General features: G+C 30.3%; 1 protein-coding gene across 19 annotated transcripts in view; it reads right to left on the reverse strand.

Moving 5' to 3' along the window:
- LOC148624880 (TOG array regulator of axonemal microtubules protein 1-like) overlaps window positions 1-20832 on the reverse strand; it is a 58263-nt gene that overhangs the window by 25520 nt on the left and 11911 nt on the right. For 4 of the 19 annotated variants that reach the window (XM_088567937.1, XM_088567940.1, XM_088567934.1 and 1 more), the window contains exons 3-7: window positions 18301-18399; window positions 9408-9482; window positions 5365-5409; window positions 3933-4132; window positions 1146-1184 (exon numbers count right to left, since the gene is read on the reverse strand). In XM_088567937.1, the coding sequence (XP_088424063.1) occupies window positions 1146-1184; window positions 3933-4132; window positions 5365-5409; window positions 9408-9482; window positions 18301-18399 (458 nt within the window). The remainder of the gene's footprint in view (window positions 1-1145; window positions 1185-3932; window positions 4133-5364; window positions 5410-9407; window positions 9483-18300; window positions 18400-20832) is intronic. The other 15 variants (XM_088567946.1, XM_088567939.1, XM_088567945.1 and 12 more) reach the window with 8 other exon arrangements.

The raw sequence follows: 20832 nt of genomic DNA on the forward strand, positions 1-20832 counted from the left end.
AGCTAGTGGACTGCTTTTTTTCATTAACTATATATCTTTTTGCAACTCAGGAAAAGACAAGACAAATGGGGTCCTATATGGCATACCTCCATATAGAAATTTATCATTTCTCAATTCCTTAACAAAATTTCTAGTAATGGTTCAAATAGCCTCTTAATCCCTCCTGAAGTAAAATTTGGATATTACTGTTTTATCAAGATAGTCAAAAGGACACCACTGTTTCCATATAAATGACAATGTCACTGGCCTTTTTATTTAATGTGCATGCATGGTAACTAATGGTCTCTTCAGTAGAAAATCAAAAATGCTTCCTCACTGGTGAATTTACTGACAATAGCTGACCATATATGCCCAATGCCTGGATTTCAAAAGGCTAATGAAAACTAGGTAAGTTGGATCGCATGTGATAAAATCAAACTTAGTAATGGGATAGAAATAAATAATTTGAAAAAAGATGAAATTATCAAACAATGATATAAATTTTTATTGACTGTAAACTAAGAGTCATGCTCAATTATAATGTTCAATAATTATATTGATTTAAGGAACTGACCAGCTAACTAACAAGTCCCAGATTCGTAAATCAGGTATGGATAACAAGTTAATTAAGTCGAGGTCAATGAAAGTTTATTGGTGATGAGCTGCCACTATGTGTGATTATATTGACTGTATCTTCAATTATTCCGAGACCAGTAATTCAATTCTAGAGAATGTTTCACAGGAATAAAGGTATGTTACATATGGGTTTTCAAGTAAGTAATAATTGGTCAGGACTATCATATTAGAATGAAATTCACTGGGTAAAGTACATTCAACTAGAAAATCAAATCAGATGAGATATTACAGTGATGCTACTTCATTTTGTGGACATCAAGTTTCATCGTTTATCAAGTTTTCTTCAGGATAGATAATGAAACTTTAATTTCAGAATAATTTCATATTTCAACTTAAACAATATTCTTATTAGACCAAACCATAAAACAAACAAAATTAGTACCCACACACACAGTATATGTATTACTTCTTTTTACAGTATTATAGAAGATACAGATCCATATGAGAGCTTACTGTAATTATCAGATGGGTCTAATACAAGAAATTAATCACATCACAACAAATTAATAAGGTATATCATATAAACAAACCTTAGGGCCTCCATGGATACTCTTCAAATATTTCATCATCTGTTAAAATAGAATAGGTATGGAGAAATGTATAAAAGGTGCTAGAAACACTACAGTAACAGAGATTCCTAAGTACATCTGTAAATGTTCAGTGGTAAAATCCACAAAAAATAGTTCAGTAATGAAAAATTTAATGTAGGTTCTGATAGAACATGAGAAAATTCTGTAATACCAAAACCTAGTACAGATTTCACAGTTATGGTTCCAGTTTCATTCAGTGTTTTATGCAAACATTTATGACTAACCAATCAGACCACTTTCGGAAAGTTTCAGAGACTTGATTAAAGTTTTTATTTGCAATGTTCATGAAGTTGGATCTGGTATAGAAATGTCATTAAAAAAAATTCATCAAACTATTTCGTATCTTAGGAATTTCTGTAGCAGAATTAAAGCAATAGAAATACCAGCAGAAGATGTACAAAGTATTACAAAGACTGCTTCAGTGTTATTGACTATAAACTCTCAACTACTGTGAAAGTACTATGGGCTAATCAAGATTTCTTTTTCTTTTTTTTTTTTTCCCTTTTTTTTTTGGCCAAAACAATTTCTACAATAACTAAAACCACTAACACTGATTTCTACGTAACAAGAAATATATTTCAAGTTGACAAGTCACATTCTCAATTGTCAAAGAATCTGTAACTGTGAAACCTGTCTGGAACCAAACCCATGTAGGCTAGAATTTGTTCAATATATACAAGTTTTGGTTTATTCAGGTCGAGATTATTTAATCTTATAAAAAGAGAATTAAAGTGTCTGGTTTAGACAAGTTTTCATTTTACTAAGGGTTCAGTTTAGACAGGTTTCACTGTATACTTGGTAAAGTCCTCAAGTAGAATATTCTCAAGAGAATTATAATGTCATGAAATCTGAAATATCAGAAATTTGTAACTGAGAAGGAACATTCTTAATCTGGTAAATTCCATTTTGTGACAATGTGACCTAATGTTGACATCTTCATAAAGATTAAGAACATTATATAGATTCTCAATGCTTTTCTAAATCATTAATTCATCATATTCTGTATGCATATAGTCTAATTTGCATCAGCTATTCAATATTGATATTAATACCTTCAGTTTCATAAAATCAGATGTTTTCAAACTTCAAAGCAAAAATATTTTGCAGCCAAAAAAGCAAAAAGGAAGTAAAATGAAGTTCTTTGAAACATTAAGAATCCATCAGTATTGACTTGAACACCAACTATAAATATAGGCAATATTACAATAAACATATTATTTTCATATGTAGTACATCACATTCTAGCCTAGTGTAAGAATGCAAGATTACAAATACAGTGAAAACCTATCTCAACCAAACCTGTTGTACTGAATGATTTGTTAAGTTAAGGCGAATGTCCAGATATCACAGAATAAAATGTATTAATTCTGATACAAAAATACTTTCATAGAATGTCTTGTTTAGATAGATGCTGGTTTATACAGGGTTCAGTTTATACAGGTAGCCCTGTAAGTTAACACCGTTATATAAATCAAGTATGACTAGCATACACCGAACTATCTGTGACAAGATCTTAATATACAAAACTATAGATTTAATTACAAATTAAAAAATGTGTCAGAGACAAAAAAGGACAAATTTAGTTAACAGGAAGTACATGTCCAACTGGCCTGCGGAACCTGTACCTGATGCTACATACCAAATGTCAAGAGACTGGAATTAAGAGTTGCTAAGGAAAGTGTTACAAAAATAATTTCCCCTCCTGTCTGCCAACTCAACATTCACCATAATATAACCCAATTTTCGCTATGTGAATTTTGGCCAAAAATTGTAATGCAAAATACAGTGACTAAGTGCAGCTTTTTTATACTCAGTAAAGTAGGCAAGAATTAACCTTTGTAAGTTTATGAGGCAAACAACAACATGGGCAAATTAGACTGGCCTACCTTCTTTTCCTGCTATTTGTAAATTGAAGTCTTATGTCATGTGGTAATCAATTTCTGTAATATTTTGTACCTACATGTACATTTGATACACACAAAATTCATAAAACATAAAACATTTTTAAAAAAAGCTCTAAATGACTGATTTTTATTCTAGGTATTGAAGTACTTGTGGAAACAGCTATAATTTGCTGGTTTATTTTCCAGCTATGGGTAAGTATATTTCACTCTTGAGCACTAGTATTTAAACTTGATAATCCTGAAGCATTCAACGTTAATCTCCATTATAATACAAATCAAAAGCTAATAAAACTTCTCGGCTTAATAAAATTGTCCACCTGCCAAAGATTTACAGGTACATGTATTCATAATATTGGGTTATTAGAGAAGGTTTAGGCCTTGCTTATTTAAAAAGAAAACATTTACATTAAATAGTTATGATTAAACCATAACTTACATGTTAAATGTACTAAATACTCTAGCAATACCTAGTGAGGACATGCTTATGAATTACCTGTAATACTATAACTAGTTAAGAAGCATCAAGATCTTGGAAGGCATGCATTTTCAGAATTAGACTAAGAAATGTATAAAAGATCATTTTCTGAGATGTGAATTTTCATAACTTTGGAACTTTAACAGAAAAAGTTCAAAAATCAGTTTTTGTCCAAAACATCATGATATAATGGTAAAAAATTGAATAGAATTAACACTCCATTAAATGTTCTTTCATACAGCAACAGTTCTAGCCAGATCAAACCAACCATGCCAGTCTATACAAAAACATGAATACATATCACAAAAATAAAAAAATTCTATAAAAAACTGCCATGAACCAGCATACCTCAAGGTGTGATTCTTCAGCCAGTGTACTCTCAAGAGAGGTAGCATAGGCACTGTCCCCATCATCCTCTCGCTGGTGACCGCTGAGTCTATCAGATGATTGTGCTGTGGTTATTGGTGGAACTTTCTTCGGTGTACTGCGCTTTGTTGCTGATCTTGCCAAGGCAGCTTTAGTGGGAATAGGGGATTCATCATCTTTACCTGTCAAGAAAAAAAGAATTCAGATGAAAATCATTTTTTAATCTTTCCTTTCTCAAATCATGATAACAAAATGTACATGACCAATCTTTCAATTTTTTTTCATTCCAGTTTTAGATGAAAGAATAAGAATTAAAAAAGAGCATAAAAAGTCCAAAATGTATGTAGAGATAATAGTAAATATGGTAAAGTCTTGGAAAATCTGGCCTTATTATTAGTTAAAATAATTACTGAAACTCAAATTATAGTATCATAGTTCTGATCCTGTGAAAAAAAGTGAAAAACATACTGTTGTGGACAATTTTTCTCATTTCTCAAAAGTTAAAAAAAAACAAAAAAAAAAAAAAAAAACATGAAAATATTCAATGAATCATTCAGGACAACTCAGTAGTGAATTGTTTTTTTTTTAATGAGCCTGTAAGATAAGTAGGAGTACTACACATTTCAAGCACACAATCCAACTTCAGAATTAAATTCTATAAGCATATTTGTAATTCATTCAAAACAACTACAAAAGATTTAAATCTGCATGTTGTTTGATTTGCACTTTAAACAAAAAAAAGTTCCAAGTTTAATAAACTACAAAACATGAACTGTAAATTCTTCTAACTCCTGAATAATATGACCCTGGTTCACCAAGGTTTCCTATTTATTACTAAGAGGCATGCTTCTACCAGGTTATTCTTAAGTGTAGATCTATTATCACAATGAAACAAAATAAAATGCATAAGACATGTTTACATAACACAGCCAATATACTTGGCAGGTTAAAGAAATATTATAAACAGTTCTATAGTAACTGGTGACTTTAATTACATCAAAAAAGTCATAAAGGAAAATGTGAATAGTTCTACTTTAAAATTTACGAATGTACTTGAAGCCAAAACATTTAAATACTTTCTTAGAAGAAAGACGATTCATCGTGACTTACAAATTTTTCATAATGAAGACAACATGAGAAAAATTTTGAACCATAGTAACTCTTGCAGCATTTGAGAAATAAGTCTGTAAATGACATCAGCAGGAAATCTGATAATCCAAGCTATGAAAAGTAGTTTTAGACTGTTGACTTTTTTGTTAATCTATGTTTGCTTCTTCAAAAAAAAAAACAAAAAAAAATAGCTCCAGGTCAACAGGGAAAATAGTTTTTGGCAAGACTGTTGTGATGTTAACCTTCTATAGGAAGTGATTTTTAAGGGTTTTTCTGTTGACATTGGGAGTGTAACCAGCCTTACCTCTCCAATAATCTTCATTGTATGTGTTAGGAGGGGTAACATCAGCTACAACAAAGTTAGTACAAGAGTTAATTCTACAAACACAGTTAGTGACTAAAAAATAAATAGCTAGAGTGGACATGATATATCCTAAAGGTAACATTAAGTCTGGCAAAATCACTTGGGTGAACTGTAACAAGGGTAATTCAAATTTTCTTTTTTATTCATTTCATGAAAATGTTTTAGTTATTTTATCAGTTCCGTCTACAAAATAATTTGATTGTTGGCATTATTGTTTTGATGTGTTACATCTAATAAGGAAGTGTCTAAAAATAAAGTAATTTTTACAAAAAATTACCCATATTACAGTTTTCATTAAGCAACAGATATCCTAATAATACCATAGAGTTTTAACAAAGATTATGAAGAGGCAACTAAACACTAACAAGGTAAAATCATCAATAATTAATCAGCACAAAATTCACTAGGGTATGAAAAAAAAGGGGGAGATTAAGTACCAAGAGGTCATTTACTAAAGCCATTGCAAGTATCTACTGTACATGATTATAACAAAGGTTATTTGTACTAATCATGTTTGTGTAAGTCCATAGACATGAAGACTACAATTAAACTTCTGGATTTTTTTGTCTAAGCTAACTACACTCTATAACAACTGTTTGCTAGCATATCAAAACTAATCTTACACACTCTATTCTAAGGCTGGGGCTATTAATGGGTATTTGGTATAACCCTCTGATAATCACTATTCAAAATATTAATAATGATATTTCAATAAAAAAAAAAATATCAAATTTAAGTGATGAAAAGCCAGCAATGAAAAAAAAAACATGCTAAAGAAGTATGCATAAAGCTATTCATAGTGTTGTCAAGAAGCAAGCCATCATTATTTCAAAAAATATATATCACAATGATGGTAAATGACAAGATGGCTACCTTTCCTATCAGTTCATCAAATTTCCCATAAAAGTTTAATCAAAGGAATAGATGAAACAAGAGGGAAAAAATATAAGAATGAGAAAATTCGTTTTTCCAAACAATTTTGACAATCTACCAGTCCATCAGTTATTCAAGTCAAAGACCCACCTATATTTACAATCCAGGTGGAGTCTCACTACGTCTGCTTGTACTAAGTACGAAAGCAGTGAATTTAGCAGTACCACATAGAAACACCATTCTGTCAAGAGTGTTCCATTATTTTTAGAGCAAAATCTACAAACTGTCTAGATTAGGATCATAATCACTCGTAACAACAATGGAAAACCATGAAATTAACTCTGTCATGTTGTTTTTTAATTAATGTTTGACATACAATACAAGATTATGAACTTATCAATTAAAAGTAAAATGGACTAATATAAGGAGCTAAATTTAAAATATAAAATTGGGCTAATGATTACACATTATGTCAGTCATAGTTGTTGTATCTGATTCTAGGGGATTAATCAAATATCAGTATCAGAGATCACAATGGCACAGCATTGCACCAGATTCAGATTGGCAAAAGTGATTGATCACAACTTAGTGTAAAACACTCGAAGAAAAAGAATAACTCAGTAAGAAAAACACCTTATATCAACTGGCTTACTAAAATAAATGACATTTTGAATGAGTTTCAGACAATCACTTAGAAAGTGTACTAGTTACACAATGCAACTCAACTTTTAATTATTAGGAACTCATGCTATCAATTCATAAACACACTAACATACTGATAGACCGACATTCAGAACTGCATTACAAACATCTTATTAGATTATTTTTTTCTCCAAAAATGTACACTAATCAAATGTAGTCTGCATTTGCATCGCTTCTAATGAAAGTTTAGTACAAAATCTTAAAAAAAAAATAAATAGAAATTTGCCTATAATGATCAAATTAATCCTGAATAACATATTTTGTCTACTGTCTTTGATCGAATCCATACTTTGGGACAACTATAAACATGGAGGAAAGATAAGTCATAAATTTATATGGAATTATTTCTTAAGAAATCCTATACACAGCTGGCAGCATGGTCTTAAACATAATTATTCAGTAGTCTTTCCTCAAATTCCTATTTTTAGACATTCTACTTGGGCATTATTTGAATGAGTAACAGGCACTGTGATAGTTAATATCAATTTGAACAATAAATTGAATACAAATAGGAACCAAAGTTCAGATTAAACAGTATAGTCATTCTAATTACAGATTTTAATTTATTTAGTATTTGTAAAATGGAAATTCTTCAAATATTACAAGACATGGTTCACCCAGTTGCCAAGTTTCTTTGAACAACTTCTATTACTGAGTGTCACCTGCACAATGAGGGGCATGATAAAATGCACATCCAATTATGGCCATATCAACCTGTATTTGTTTCTAACAAATCATAACATATACAAATATAATTTCTCCTTATTGAAGATGTCTACTCAAGATGCAGTCATGGTGAATGGGAAATTTAAACAAAAATCAACAATATCAACTACTCAATTGACACAAAGAATGCTATAAATAACAAGTTATGTACCTATAATAGGCTAGGGGAAATGAAACAATATTAGGTCATAGAAGTTCAATGGGTTCAACCATTTAAAAATCTGTCTTTCTTCTTTCTTAATAAAAATCTAAGCCAGTTATCTTGTGAACTTAGTTAACTACAAGAAAGCAAAATTATGACTCAACATAGCATAAGCAAAATAGCTCATTAAACAATTAAATGGAACTAAAAACTGAAGTGCAAGACTGGTCAACCATGTGTTAAGACAAAATAGTTCCAATACCAAAATAATAAAGTACCTTTACCCCATACAAGTCAAAGCAAGATAAGAAATTCATCTACAAATTATTATTCACCAATTGAATTACTAAAAAAGCACTTATTGCTAAATGAATAAAGACCAGAACAAGAATTTACAAGCTAAGATGACATTCCAGTTTACTGTGAAATGCACCCAATTCACTGCTTATTAAATTTCACTTAAACATCAAATTTATTAACTTCAAAATTAACTGTTTTTCTAGGTCTACTTAATATAGAATTTATGAGTATAGTTTCCCATTATAATAAGTTCCTTGACAGTTGGTGTCTTTCATCTGAAGTTATAAAATTTGTAAAATTGTAGAAATGGAAATCCTACATCCTTTAAAGTAATCTACAGATAAAGAAATAATTTATTTTCTGCATGGGGGAAAATTAAGTGTTTTTACTTGTAGCAGGATCCTATTAAGAGTTGTTATTATATGTTGTTGCGAATATACCGAAGTTCTGAAAATGTCGAATGTATATGTATGGGTCAAATGTCATTAATGGATTATGCAAATTAAGCTAAAATTTATTTTAAAACTTGCATTAAAAAGCTACATGTTCAGAGAGATGTGTTCAAAGTTAAATTTTCCATCAAATAAATGTGCATCAAGATTTTTTTTTCATATTTGCATTTACATTATTTCCCAAACCATTTTGAACACATCTCTTAACCATACTAACTCAAGCAAAAACCACACAGAGTACAATATAACACACAGCACAAAAATGTCTGTAAATCAAGACATAAAAAAAGACCATATGGTATCTCCAGACCTTATACTTATATTTACATATATATGTATATATGCATCAATTCGTAGCTTGCTTGGTCTGGCAAATTAAGCGCTGGTTTAAATCACATGCTATACACACTTAAAAAGTTCTAATGTAATACATCATTTTCAATTTTTTTTTTCAAGTGCTTCATTAAAAAAACATTATCATGTAACAGTACAAATTTTGACAACCATAATTTTAAAGACTTATCAACATCATTACAGTTTTTAAAATTTTTCATTTGTGGCTTCATTTACTTAGAAATGACCCAGAAAATGAAGCTTTAACTTTGATAGCTGTAAAAAAATAAATGCCAAAATGTTCATATTATGGATTTTAAGTAGATTTCAATTCTTATAAGAAGTACAAAGTAATCTATCAAAATTTAACAAGAATGAAATTGATGCATAAAAGTGAACTTTAAAATAAGTAAAAATCGCACACCTATAATATTGTGCATGCAATTTATACTTACGATTTCCCGAGACTTCGAGAAATGGTCGAACATGTGGTTTAAAATGACTGCTATGGTTGGATTTGACTTTTGATTCTGATAAGAGAAAAGTGATGAAATACAACAATCCTGACCAAAGCTTCTGTATACCAGTAGTTACATATATTTATACAGAGAAAACCTTGACAGATTTTGTACTGAACTTTCCCAATAACTATGCAGCAAGGAAAGTCATACAAACAAAAGACAAATTTTTAATACTTTACCCTAACCTTATCTTATCTACAATGTACATATAAGACTACTGCACATGTATAACAAAACCTACATCAGTCTGTAAAACAATAAAAAATATCATAAGAAACTTAATATAATGATAAAGAGCACTGTTTTATTTAGACTTCACCAGTACACTCCCTGTCTACTGGTAATTTACCAGTAACTGATTTTCTTAAATCATAATTTATGACCTCTTACATATAAGGCAAACAGCTCAATGCTACCTTTTCATTTAAATATTCATCAAATATTTTAAAATTAAAATCCTACTCTCAGTTTCCAAGACTAAAATACTTGGTCAAGAGAGAACAATCCAATACTGGTGTACCCAACCAGATCTCTATCACTAAATCTCTTCCAGTTATTCTTTTCATTACAGATTCCAATTATAAACTCACAGTATTTAATAGCCTTCAAAGAGATAATGCACCATAAGAATTGAATGACTTGTTACAAAAAGACAAGTAGGAAACAACAGGACAACCTCGTGGACTTTTTATATTATGTCTAAAGGAGCAGAAATTAAGAGGAGTTTCTATTTTCAATCTCATTGAATTACTGTTAAGAAATGTTACAAAATCCATCAAGGCCTTTAAAACCAAAAATAAATTTGCACTGTCAGATTGTATTAATACTTCTACATATTCACCAAATTAAAAAAGTTTCAAAATAAGATTTTAAAATACAAATACATCGCTGAGGTAAGTATCAGAGCAAGATATCAGAACAAAACAAGTGCTTTCAAGATCTTAATCTCCTTTCTTTAACACAGAAAATCACTTTGAATGTTTGTGTCATGACACAAAATTTTGACTCTACCAGCAAATAGTCTTGTGTACCCCAGAAATAAGAAATCTTAAAACTCCAACACTTTAGAAAGATGTAAATTTTCAATATTTTTTCCTTTAAATCAACCAAACACAAGAATTAAAGAGACAAATTTAGAGCTTTTACAGAGCAAAGGTTCCCTACCCCACTTGGGAATATCAAAACTGCTTGGTTTTTGTGTAAACTTAGGGCTAAGAACTAAGACTATTAAAGAGGGAAATATAGACTACAAAAACAGATATACTTGTTACTGAGTTCTGTGGACTTAACACAGAACTTTCAAATGACGGTGTATCTTATTCACACGGAATACTTTAAGATTATAATTCAATTAAAGAATTCCAAAATTACTTAGATCATGTTGGTCTTTTTATTAGGAATTTTAATATTTCATTTAACCTGAGTGTATAACATATTAGGAAAAATTTTCTCAATATAAAAAAACACCCACATTTTAATGTCTTGCTAAAATTCCATTCTGTCAAATTGTGTTTGTCATAATTGTTTTACTTACTACTACTTAACAAATTAAATAATTTACTTAAAACAGTTAACCTACTCATTTAGGGCTTAAATTTAAAATATTGGTAAAAAAAACATGTAATGTATTATCAAAACAGAGATGAAATGCAAGTGGCAAGGAAGAAGCAGATATGGACAAAATCTGAAGTGAAAATATACAGTACAATAAAATATGAATTGGGACAGTAAAATTAGGATTAGGGGCAAATTCCCTTTAATATCACATCAACATAATTCTTTAAACATTAAAAACTTCTTGATTAATAAAAAGAATTTTAAAACCAATTACCCCAAATATTGAAGACATAAATAGACAATACTGGACAAGTGAATTAGTTTTAACAGTACATTATTGTTGACTTAGTAAATCTATAATCTTAACTTAAAGTCTTGTTAAGGTGGTCAGTAAAATTTCTAGATAAACACTCAGATACCACTTCAAATGACAATATGGACATGACTTTATTCCTTTCTAATCCACCCCCAGTTCAAACATGAAAAACCCCCCAATAAAAATTCAAACTGTAATGGTCAAATATAATGCAATCTGTTTTGTTTGTAGTTATTGAGTTGTTATCAATCGCATAATATCCTAAAATTATGACAGCTACCTACCCCACTTTTTATAAAAATAATTTTATGCATGAATACCACATCTCTTAAAAAAAATCACATTTAAAATATCAATTATGATTAAGTATTTTTAATTGAAAGCGTAATCAAGTCTCTATTCAACAGTTGTCTTGTTAAATATAAATCAAGAAGAAAAGTCTATTGCTGAAATTTTGAATCACTACATTGACGTGATTTCTTCTTTTTAATCCTTTCTTTGTAGTGAGTTCTTCAGTAATCTGAATTGCTGTAGCTATGGATCTATACAAAAGGTAAGGTAACCAAAAATGTGTATTCAAATTAATTCTACCCTTACTGACTAATTAGCATTTGACATTGTTGGAATGCTAAAATTAAACAGGTTTTGCACCAAGTGAAGATGAGAATTTTTAATCTTTGCTAAAACAGTTTATATATCAACTGACATACATGTATATTTGACCTTTTCAGTGATATATCTTAGAGTATGAAGCATCAAAGAAATGGCATCCTACATAAATGTTATCTTACTAGTTTTACAATTAATAAAATGGGATTTTGTGCTAAAATTGCTACCCAATAGACTTCGTGGGTTCCGATATTGAATCAGACTGTATGAAATTCTTCATTTTACAAGATACATTTTTGTATCAATAACATGTCCATATTTATTTGTAAAATTAAGGTAAAACCATTATTTCTATAGTTTCATTTAGCTTTTTTTTTCATATAAATAAGTGCATTAAATTATTCACAATTAGTGCACAATCAATTTATCTATTACAACATATACAAATAAATGGATAATTACCTTTCGAGACTGAACAAACTAGTCCCATCCCATAACCAAAAGTCATAATTACTCCACAAGGTACATTCTACAAAATCTCAGATTCACAAGTTCATGAGAATCTGCAAGTTCTTATCACTTTTCTGCAATTATGTGATTTTTGTATTACTCAAAAACTATGTTCCCAATCCTGTAACTATATTTCTTATTGTATTGTACTTTCTGTATCCAAGAATTACAAACGGAAAATAAACAGACAATTAAGTAATTTTCATTAATCTTGTTTCGATCCAGCTAACCGTGTTACCAAATGGAGTCAATGAATGCAAATTATCCGTATAGTTAGAATTGTAATTTTCCTCCCTCTTCTGAACCAATCAAGCATGAATTATTACAGTAGAACCAATTAGAAATCAATATCATCCCATATAGAACTCTTTTCTCTAGAGGTAAGGAAAGTCCCTCTTACACTGATCACCTTCAATACAAAAAGAACTGTTGATATTGTTAACATTTACTTTTATCTTCGTAAATAACATGTTTAAATCCCAGGATCCACCTGAAAACCGTGATTTAAATATACACCTAATCAAACACTACAATGGTCAATTTTTATATTAAGCACAGAAACTACCACAACAGACTGCCATACAAATAGCAGAACTAAGTAAAGCATAATTCCTATCTTTTTGGTAACATTACAGGCAGATTCAGTTCCAATCAAATCTTCAACCAGAAAAAAATTCCTATGATTCCTGGAGATCAATTTACCATATTTGACTTCCACAGAATCTACACAATAGGCTTAGAGACATGAGACAATGAATTTCAATATAATGAAACTTAACAGTGTAACATATGAAGTTATTAAATTTCTGAAAACAGTGTTAAATGTAACAAAGAAGCATAAAAATATAACACCAGTTCATATTTCCTACTCATTTGAATATACTCTGGAATTTCAGGGGAAGGTCTTAAGCTGAATTTTATCGTATTTCATATATTAATTCTGTAACCAGAATATTTACCTCACTTTAAAAATTGTAAATAAGGATTAATTCTTTCAATCACAAATTAAATATCGCCTGAATATAGCTGAAATATTGTTGTTCGGGTGTTAAACCCCAACAATCAATCAATCAATCAATCACAAATTAAATATCGCCTGAATAGAGCTGAAATATTGCTGCTCGGACATTAAACCCCAACAATCAATCAATCAATCACAAATTAAATCTGACCTTTGCAAAAAAGCTATGGTTTGACTTATTTATTGCATTACTTAAAGAAAATGGATCTCATGCTGGAATAGAACCAAGTTAAGGATACAATGACTGAAGAAACTTCATTATGACCAAATACAAAAAAGGGGCACACACGCACACACAAAATAATGTAGGACACAACAAAGTGACAAGCTCCTTCTGATCAAGATTAAAAAAAAATAATATAAAACATCAAAATAAGTAATAATAACTTGTTGACTTTGATAGTATAACAGCAGAGATCTTAGTCAGGACTTGAACCCATCACCTTTTGTCATTAACCATATTTAATTCTTAAACCCACATTGAGAAAATATCAAATTTGTAGTTAATCTGGTATTTGATCCAGTACCAATTATCTCTCTCCTCTGAGATTTCTACACAGCTAGGATACCTCATACAAAAGTTTGAAATTTGTCTACAATTTACAACCCAACATTCCAACAGGTAACAAGCTTAACTTTCAAATAACAATACCAAATAGTGAAATATTAAATGTAAAATGTTTCCATCACTTGGTTGAAAATGATCCAGATAAAGTAGTGGCAACATAATTGAGTCCTTATTCAAACAGCAAATAACCTCCAGCAATGTGAACCTTACTAGTAATACAGCTTTAAAATCTGAGGCATATTCTAGATTATTTTGATTGTTTTTTAACAGTTAAAATTGCATTTAGAGCTTTTAACTCAAACACAGAAATTTACCATTTCTTGTCACAATATCACTTCATTCTGTAACACAAGGCTAAAGTTAAAAATAAAATATATGCCAGTATATGAATACTAATACTGACCAATCTGATACATGTAGCTGAAAGTAATAAAGGACAAATGCTTTATAAGGCTACTCTATGCAAAATTTATATAAATAACACACTCTTTAGATTTTGAGGAAAATATATAGTGTTTATACACTATCCCTTTATCATTAGGGAAATGAAATATGCCAAGCCGAGGAAAGCCAATGGCTTGTTAGGTCAGAAGTTAGTGACCAACATAAATTTGACCATCTTCAAATAAAAGCTGTCTGGAGGTACTTCCTGGTTGTAATAATGAGATATCATCTTGGCAACCTTTTATCTAGTTGTAACCTATGTTTGAAATCCTACCAATATTCACCACAATGATGAAAAGAGACAACACAAATGGAGGGATTGGTAACCTATTAAAACACAGTAACCCTAGTTATAAGTGGACAGCTGAAATGAGAAATAAGATCTACTCATACCTATAAGAGCAATTTTAATAAGTTAAACAGTGCCAAATAAACAATATGTCAAGATTGAATAGCATTTTTTCAATGTCCAAAACAGACCCCCTTCCACCATAATGGTCTCTGATAATGATTTAATAAACAGTTCATTACATGTTATTAGCAAGCTAAATAAACTCTAAGGTGGTACAAATGAAACCCTTCATTGATCAAATTTCTTTTCACATGACATTAATGAAATTTCTCAGTCCATTTATCAATCTGAAGACCTAACACCCGAAAAAGAAGCATTCATTAAAGATGTCATTACTGGCATTCAAATATCAATAAAAAAAATCCTTACTAAATTAACAATATTGCGGGGTTCACAGTGAACACACCTAATATTGTGTCAACATCACAGCTGTTGTGATAAATATAGATACAAAAGATGAAGAATGATGTAAGAGTACTCTATATATCTCTAATTTAATTGTCTTAAAGCCAGAATTCTGATTAAATATTCAATGACTATTACAGTACTGAATAGCCATACAAATAGGAAAAAATCAAAGGCAGATAACTCCTTAAAATTTGAAAATTATCAAGAATAAAAAAAATGCAATCATTCAATAATTAAAGTAATAATTGTTTTTTATGTAGATTTTAGTTCTGACTTTTCTTTTCATCATATACATGTACTATAATATTGAGTCACTTGTATCTAAGTAATTGCACCATTTGAAATATCATGTAACTACATGTATGTAATCACATGCTTTTAAAATTTATTACTTTTTTTTAAAGTTTTTTGCTGCCATAATCTTGTATTATACTACATAACTGATGAACTGACAAGTTTGATGTCAATTAATCCATAAAATGAGAAAAAAATAACATAAGAAAAGATATAGTAACATAATGACATTGTGATTTTACATGATTCTGGTTTAAATAACTATTAAAAATTGAGAATTATCTAATTAATGTCAAAAATGAATAGCTATCATTTGTTGTACTGTAACTGACACAAATATGACACAACTTGCATATGATCAAACTTTCCTATTTACAGTGAAAATTACATAGTAATACTTTTTAATGCTTTGTCCTCAAAATTTAAATGACGATCTATTGTCAAAGCACAGAAAAGATTATAGGGTGTTGCTTAAGACTCACTTTGTTACACCTAAATGTTTCTTGTATCTAATGTCTCAAGTAATATTTCTTTCAGACATAATTTTATTGAACGAATTGTGATTGAATTTACTTCAAGGTTATTTTCTCCCACGTCAATCTATGCTGCTATGTGCATGTGAGCCCAAGTTTGACTTCCCAATAGAAAATTCTCAAAATAAAGTTTCAATGCTGTCTTTAAAAGAATATAAGGAAAATGAATATGGTGAACATGTCAAAGAGACAATAACACCATCAGGAAGAAAATGTCAGTTCAAGGCCACAATATTAGGTGACCATGAGGCAGCATTGTTTGTTGCTTCAATACAACAGCAAACTCAAACCTTGGCTTTGATTACTTTGTTGAAGAATACATGTCTAGGCTTAAAAACACCAGAGGTTTTTCATAATTCTGCCTAAAGTGAAAATTGTCTTTCAGTTTAAGGGTTCTTTTATCATTACTTTTTGAAAGACTGACTTTTTACTGGAATTCTATACATGAAGTATGATAATAGTTCAGCCCAATCTGATAAAGTCAAAAAAATGTTGCAATTGAATGATGGAATGAATGCTCATATAAAATCTGTATGGGAGGAGTATACAAATAAGTTCCAGCCAGCCTATGTGCACTTACATGGCTAAATTTACCATATAACAGGACATACATGTATTGGCTGATGATCAATTCGATAGCCGGTAAATAAGATGCTAGATACTTCAGAATAATTAACAAGGAATTATCACTGACAAAAACAGTAGACAACAGAAGTGACACAATCTGATGGATTCCTATATACATGTTACTAACACAAACTCCCAATACACCAATTCAAAATGCCTAAATCTGTCAGTTCAAAGACTTGTATACTTCATGGTTGATCAGCGTTTTACTTCATTCAATCTACTGATAAAACTAACACAGAACCTATCAAATATTTATAATGGCTGGTCAATTAACGTAATTGCAGTGCTAGAATTTTAATGGCCGACTCAATTCCCCCTTGCGAATAGTGCTTGCCTGCAACAAACTCATAAATAGTGTTGTTTTCAAGCCAAGTTCTTAATCAATCCAATAACATGAAAAATTGAGTAAGGTAAATTATTTATTCTAGTCCCTAAGCAGTGTGACATTAAATGATTCTACTTCAACCCAGGACAATCTGAGACAATGCCTTCCTGTTCTAAGCTTAATATAGATAAAGACAATAAGACTACAGAACACAAAGTGACATTAACCTCCAATCACTGCCTCATAAATATTTTCATTAATATCAACACACATCAATATCGTCAAAAGAGATGTCAACTATCATAATACTACAATATCACAATCCTGGCAGAATGCTTAACCAATTAACATCCGCTCCCAGCACCCTATAGAAACCCATATCTGAAATCAATCACTAATTGAGCAAGACTCTGCAAAAATGAATGAAATTTACCAACAAAAATCGAACATTCACTGGAGCAAGGAGAAGAATTCATCTATGAATTGAATTTAGAGCATTTAAACAAATTGAAGGTTACAGCAGTCACGTCACCGTCATACCTTGTTTTCTGATGATCTGTCGATGGTAAGGTAAACTGTGTTGGAAGTAAACAGTACAGAATGTCTTAGAGCAATATTTGTCATCAAATTTAAAATCTAATCAATTTTCAAGTGCTACTTGTTCAATCAATTTAGTCACATGCTTTCAAAATCTCAGCTGGAAATGTCCAAAAGTGGAAAATAAATTGGCTCACTGCATTATGATTTTCTTCCTCACCCCATGTTCATATCATTTTTTTTGTTAACTGACTCTCCACAATGTTTACTATATTTATGGCTTACAAACAAATTATTATGTGAAAGCTGCAAGGTCATCTGTTTGCAAATACATTTGAATTAATTAAAAGCAATGTAAGTAAATATTTAGTTTATAAAGAAATGTTTAGTAACAATGTGTGAATTACAACTGTAAAAAGCAGTTAGTGCTTAATGAATCAACATATGAGCAACTGGTACAAACATACATGTATAAATTGGGAGTTATATAAGTAAGAAAATTAAAGGGATAGTTTTAATGGATTAAAAAATTATTAAAAAATATGAAACATAGCAAAAGGAGGTCAAAAGGACAATTCAGAGAACTGAAGGGTACAAAACATAACAGCTACAAGGAAATCTAAATAACTGTAGAAAACAAGAAAAATGAAAGCTGTATTAGGATGTCTACAGGTGAACAAAGGTATGGGCCACCACCTCTAACATCAAAGCAGCCTGCATTACCTCTTTCTGTTTCTGCTAAATCTAAACTTCCCAGTACACTGGAGCTAATTTTCGTACTTTGAATCTTCTTTCTATTAAGGTAGTTCTGTGTGTATGAGCCTATGAGACAATAGCAAAGCATTGTGAATTAGTTAAGTGCAAAAGTGTTCAAAGCATTCATTAACATGTGAAAACAATAGAAAATCAGCAAGAAAGTGCCTGCTTATGGTAATTTCCAGCAGAGTTAACTATTAAGTAAGTTAAGCAAGATTAATTTCACAGAAAATAATATTTGAACTCATGAAAGCAGATCAGTCTTTTAACTTGCAACTAGCTTTTATATTCAACTGGAAATGTGCAAAATAATCTGTTTTTATTATATTTTTATCTTAATAAGCTTTTGCTAAAAGCAGACAAAACAGAAATCCAGCCGTAACTTTTCACAGGGGTATGACAATGGAAGGTTTCTAGTCATATAAGAACCATAAGAATGTTCTGAACTATTACAAAATGTATTTATGAACTGTAAGGTCTTATTAGCCTATTTAACCATTTCGTTAAATTGTTAAAATACTATCACAATTCGATCTGCACATTCATCAAAGCTACTTAGAAGGTGAAAGCTTTAAATGAATTTTAAACATGCTGGGTAAAAAACATGTCTTAATTAAAATACAAACCTGGAAAGGGAAGTGAGCTTTGTTACATAATTTTTCAGCCATAAAATTACAAAATTGCCTAAAAAACTGCCTGGAATTCTTATCATAAACTTCCAGTTGTTCAAATGCAAGTCAATATCCTGTCTTTAATTACTTTCCATATAATTGAAAACGTCATAATTGCATAGACCAAAGTTCACTTAATGGCTGACTAAGAAGATCAAAGCCAGAACAAGTCAAGTGAATGGATTAATTTCATGCCAAACATGCAGATAATTGTAAATTAAAGTGAAACTCCTTTTTAAATATTTTGATTATGTTTTTGTGAGATACTTGATATTACTTGTACAATACAATTTCAATGTTTGTTATTTTTCTTTTAGTGGACATCAAAACATCAGTCATTGGCCAGATAACATTTTAAATACCTGAACTTCAAGATCTTAAATGATGTTAGGATTGGTTCTCCTCGATTCATTTCAAAAGGGGTACATACTTCATTACTTTAGTTGGGGGAGAGCAGGAGGATTTTACTGCTCTATTTTATCTTATTGAATATCAAAATAATTAAAGTTTCTTTCAACTAAAATGTTTGTATTAAAAGAATCTTAAATATAAACATCAACTACACTGCAATACAGAAGCCACATGTGTACAAATGTATTCAAATCCATGTACAGTACAGTTAAATGCCCTGAAGTGAATAGCAGTATTATCATGGCATATGAAAATGGTTAGAAAAAAAGCCAGCTACAGATCTTTATGTCTGAATTACAACTTGCATTAGGAGCATTAAGAAGTTGGTTAATGTGCAGGCTGTGCATAAAATCAATGAAAATTCAAAAATTTTCTTAAAAGAAATTTTATTAGTTTATTGTATTTTTAGCAATTGCATACACGTAGGTGAACTCTGACAGAAACCAAATCATCTTAGAATATATCCCTCATGAAATAAAATCCTTAGATCTTTCAGTTTAAAAGTTTTCATCATAATTATTTTATCAGTCCTTTTTCTTCAAATTTTTGTCTATAAACCCACATCTGTTAGTGCTTGTCAGAAAGATCATTGTTTAAGAGAATCTTAAATACCATGTAAGGTTAACAACCTCATTTTTTGTGTTTGTTATGGGAACTCAATAAATAGTACAAGATAACCAATAATGAATAAATTATTACTTCCTGATTCTGACTAGAGGGTATAGTAATCTGATTAATGATTCTAACAAATGACCACAGTAATCTAATTAATGATTCTGACACATGACCACAGTAATCTGAGTAGCTAAGAATCAAAACAGAGTAAAAGCCTCACATGGTAACAAAAGGTAACATATATCCTTAACTTAGTTTATGTCTAGGGTCTCTAACTTTTCCCTGCATCAATTACATGTAAAACACCTTTAATTTTCAAATAACTTCAGTGTCCTAAGTTTTACAACAATTTCAGCACTTCCACAGGAAAGTTCCACATAAAAAAATATCTATATCTGTAACTTGAAAAATTCTCTTAGATATTTTAAGTTTCACGTGTGCAAAATGAACATGGAACAAAATGAACATCTTTCCCTCTGATACAATATTTTACTTGTATCAGGAGAAAGGAAATGAGAATCCAAGAACACCGAACTTGATGTTGGTCAGGATAATTTAAATCCCATATTTTTGTGTGTACGTGTAAAATGTGCACATATTTACATAGAAATCATTTTCAGAGTATGGAGGTGCATACTATGCATCATGCATGAGAATTGACAATGAAATGAAAAACTTTCTTATGAGAAAAATGAGGTCGCCAACTCTAAACACAACCTGGAAGTGAAATGTTACTGAACGAAAGTTTATTCATCAAATACCTCTTGAAGTATTGAATTTAAATGATATTTTTTTCAAATCA

The sequence above is a fragment of the Perna viridis genome, chromosome 2 (assembly GCF_037379345.1).
Source record: "Perna viridis isolate PV_CMFRI_1.1 ecotype Kerala chromosome 2, ASM3737934v1, whole genome shotgun sequence".
NCBI lineage: Eukaryota > Metazoa > Mollusca > Bivalvia > Mytilida > Mytilidae > Perna > Perna viridis.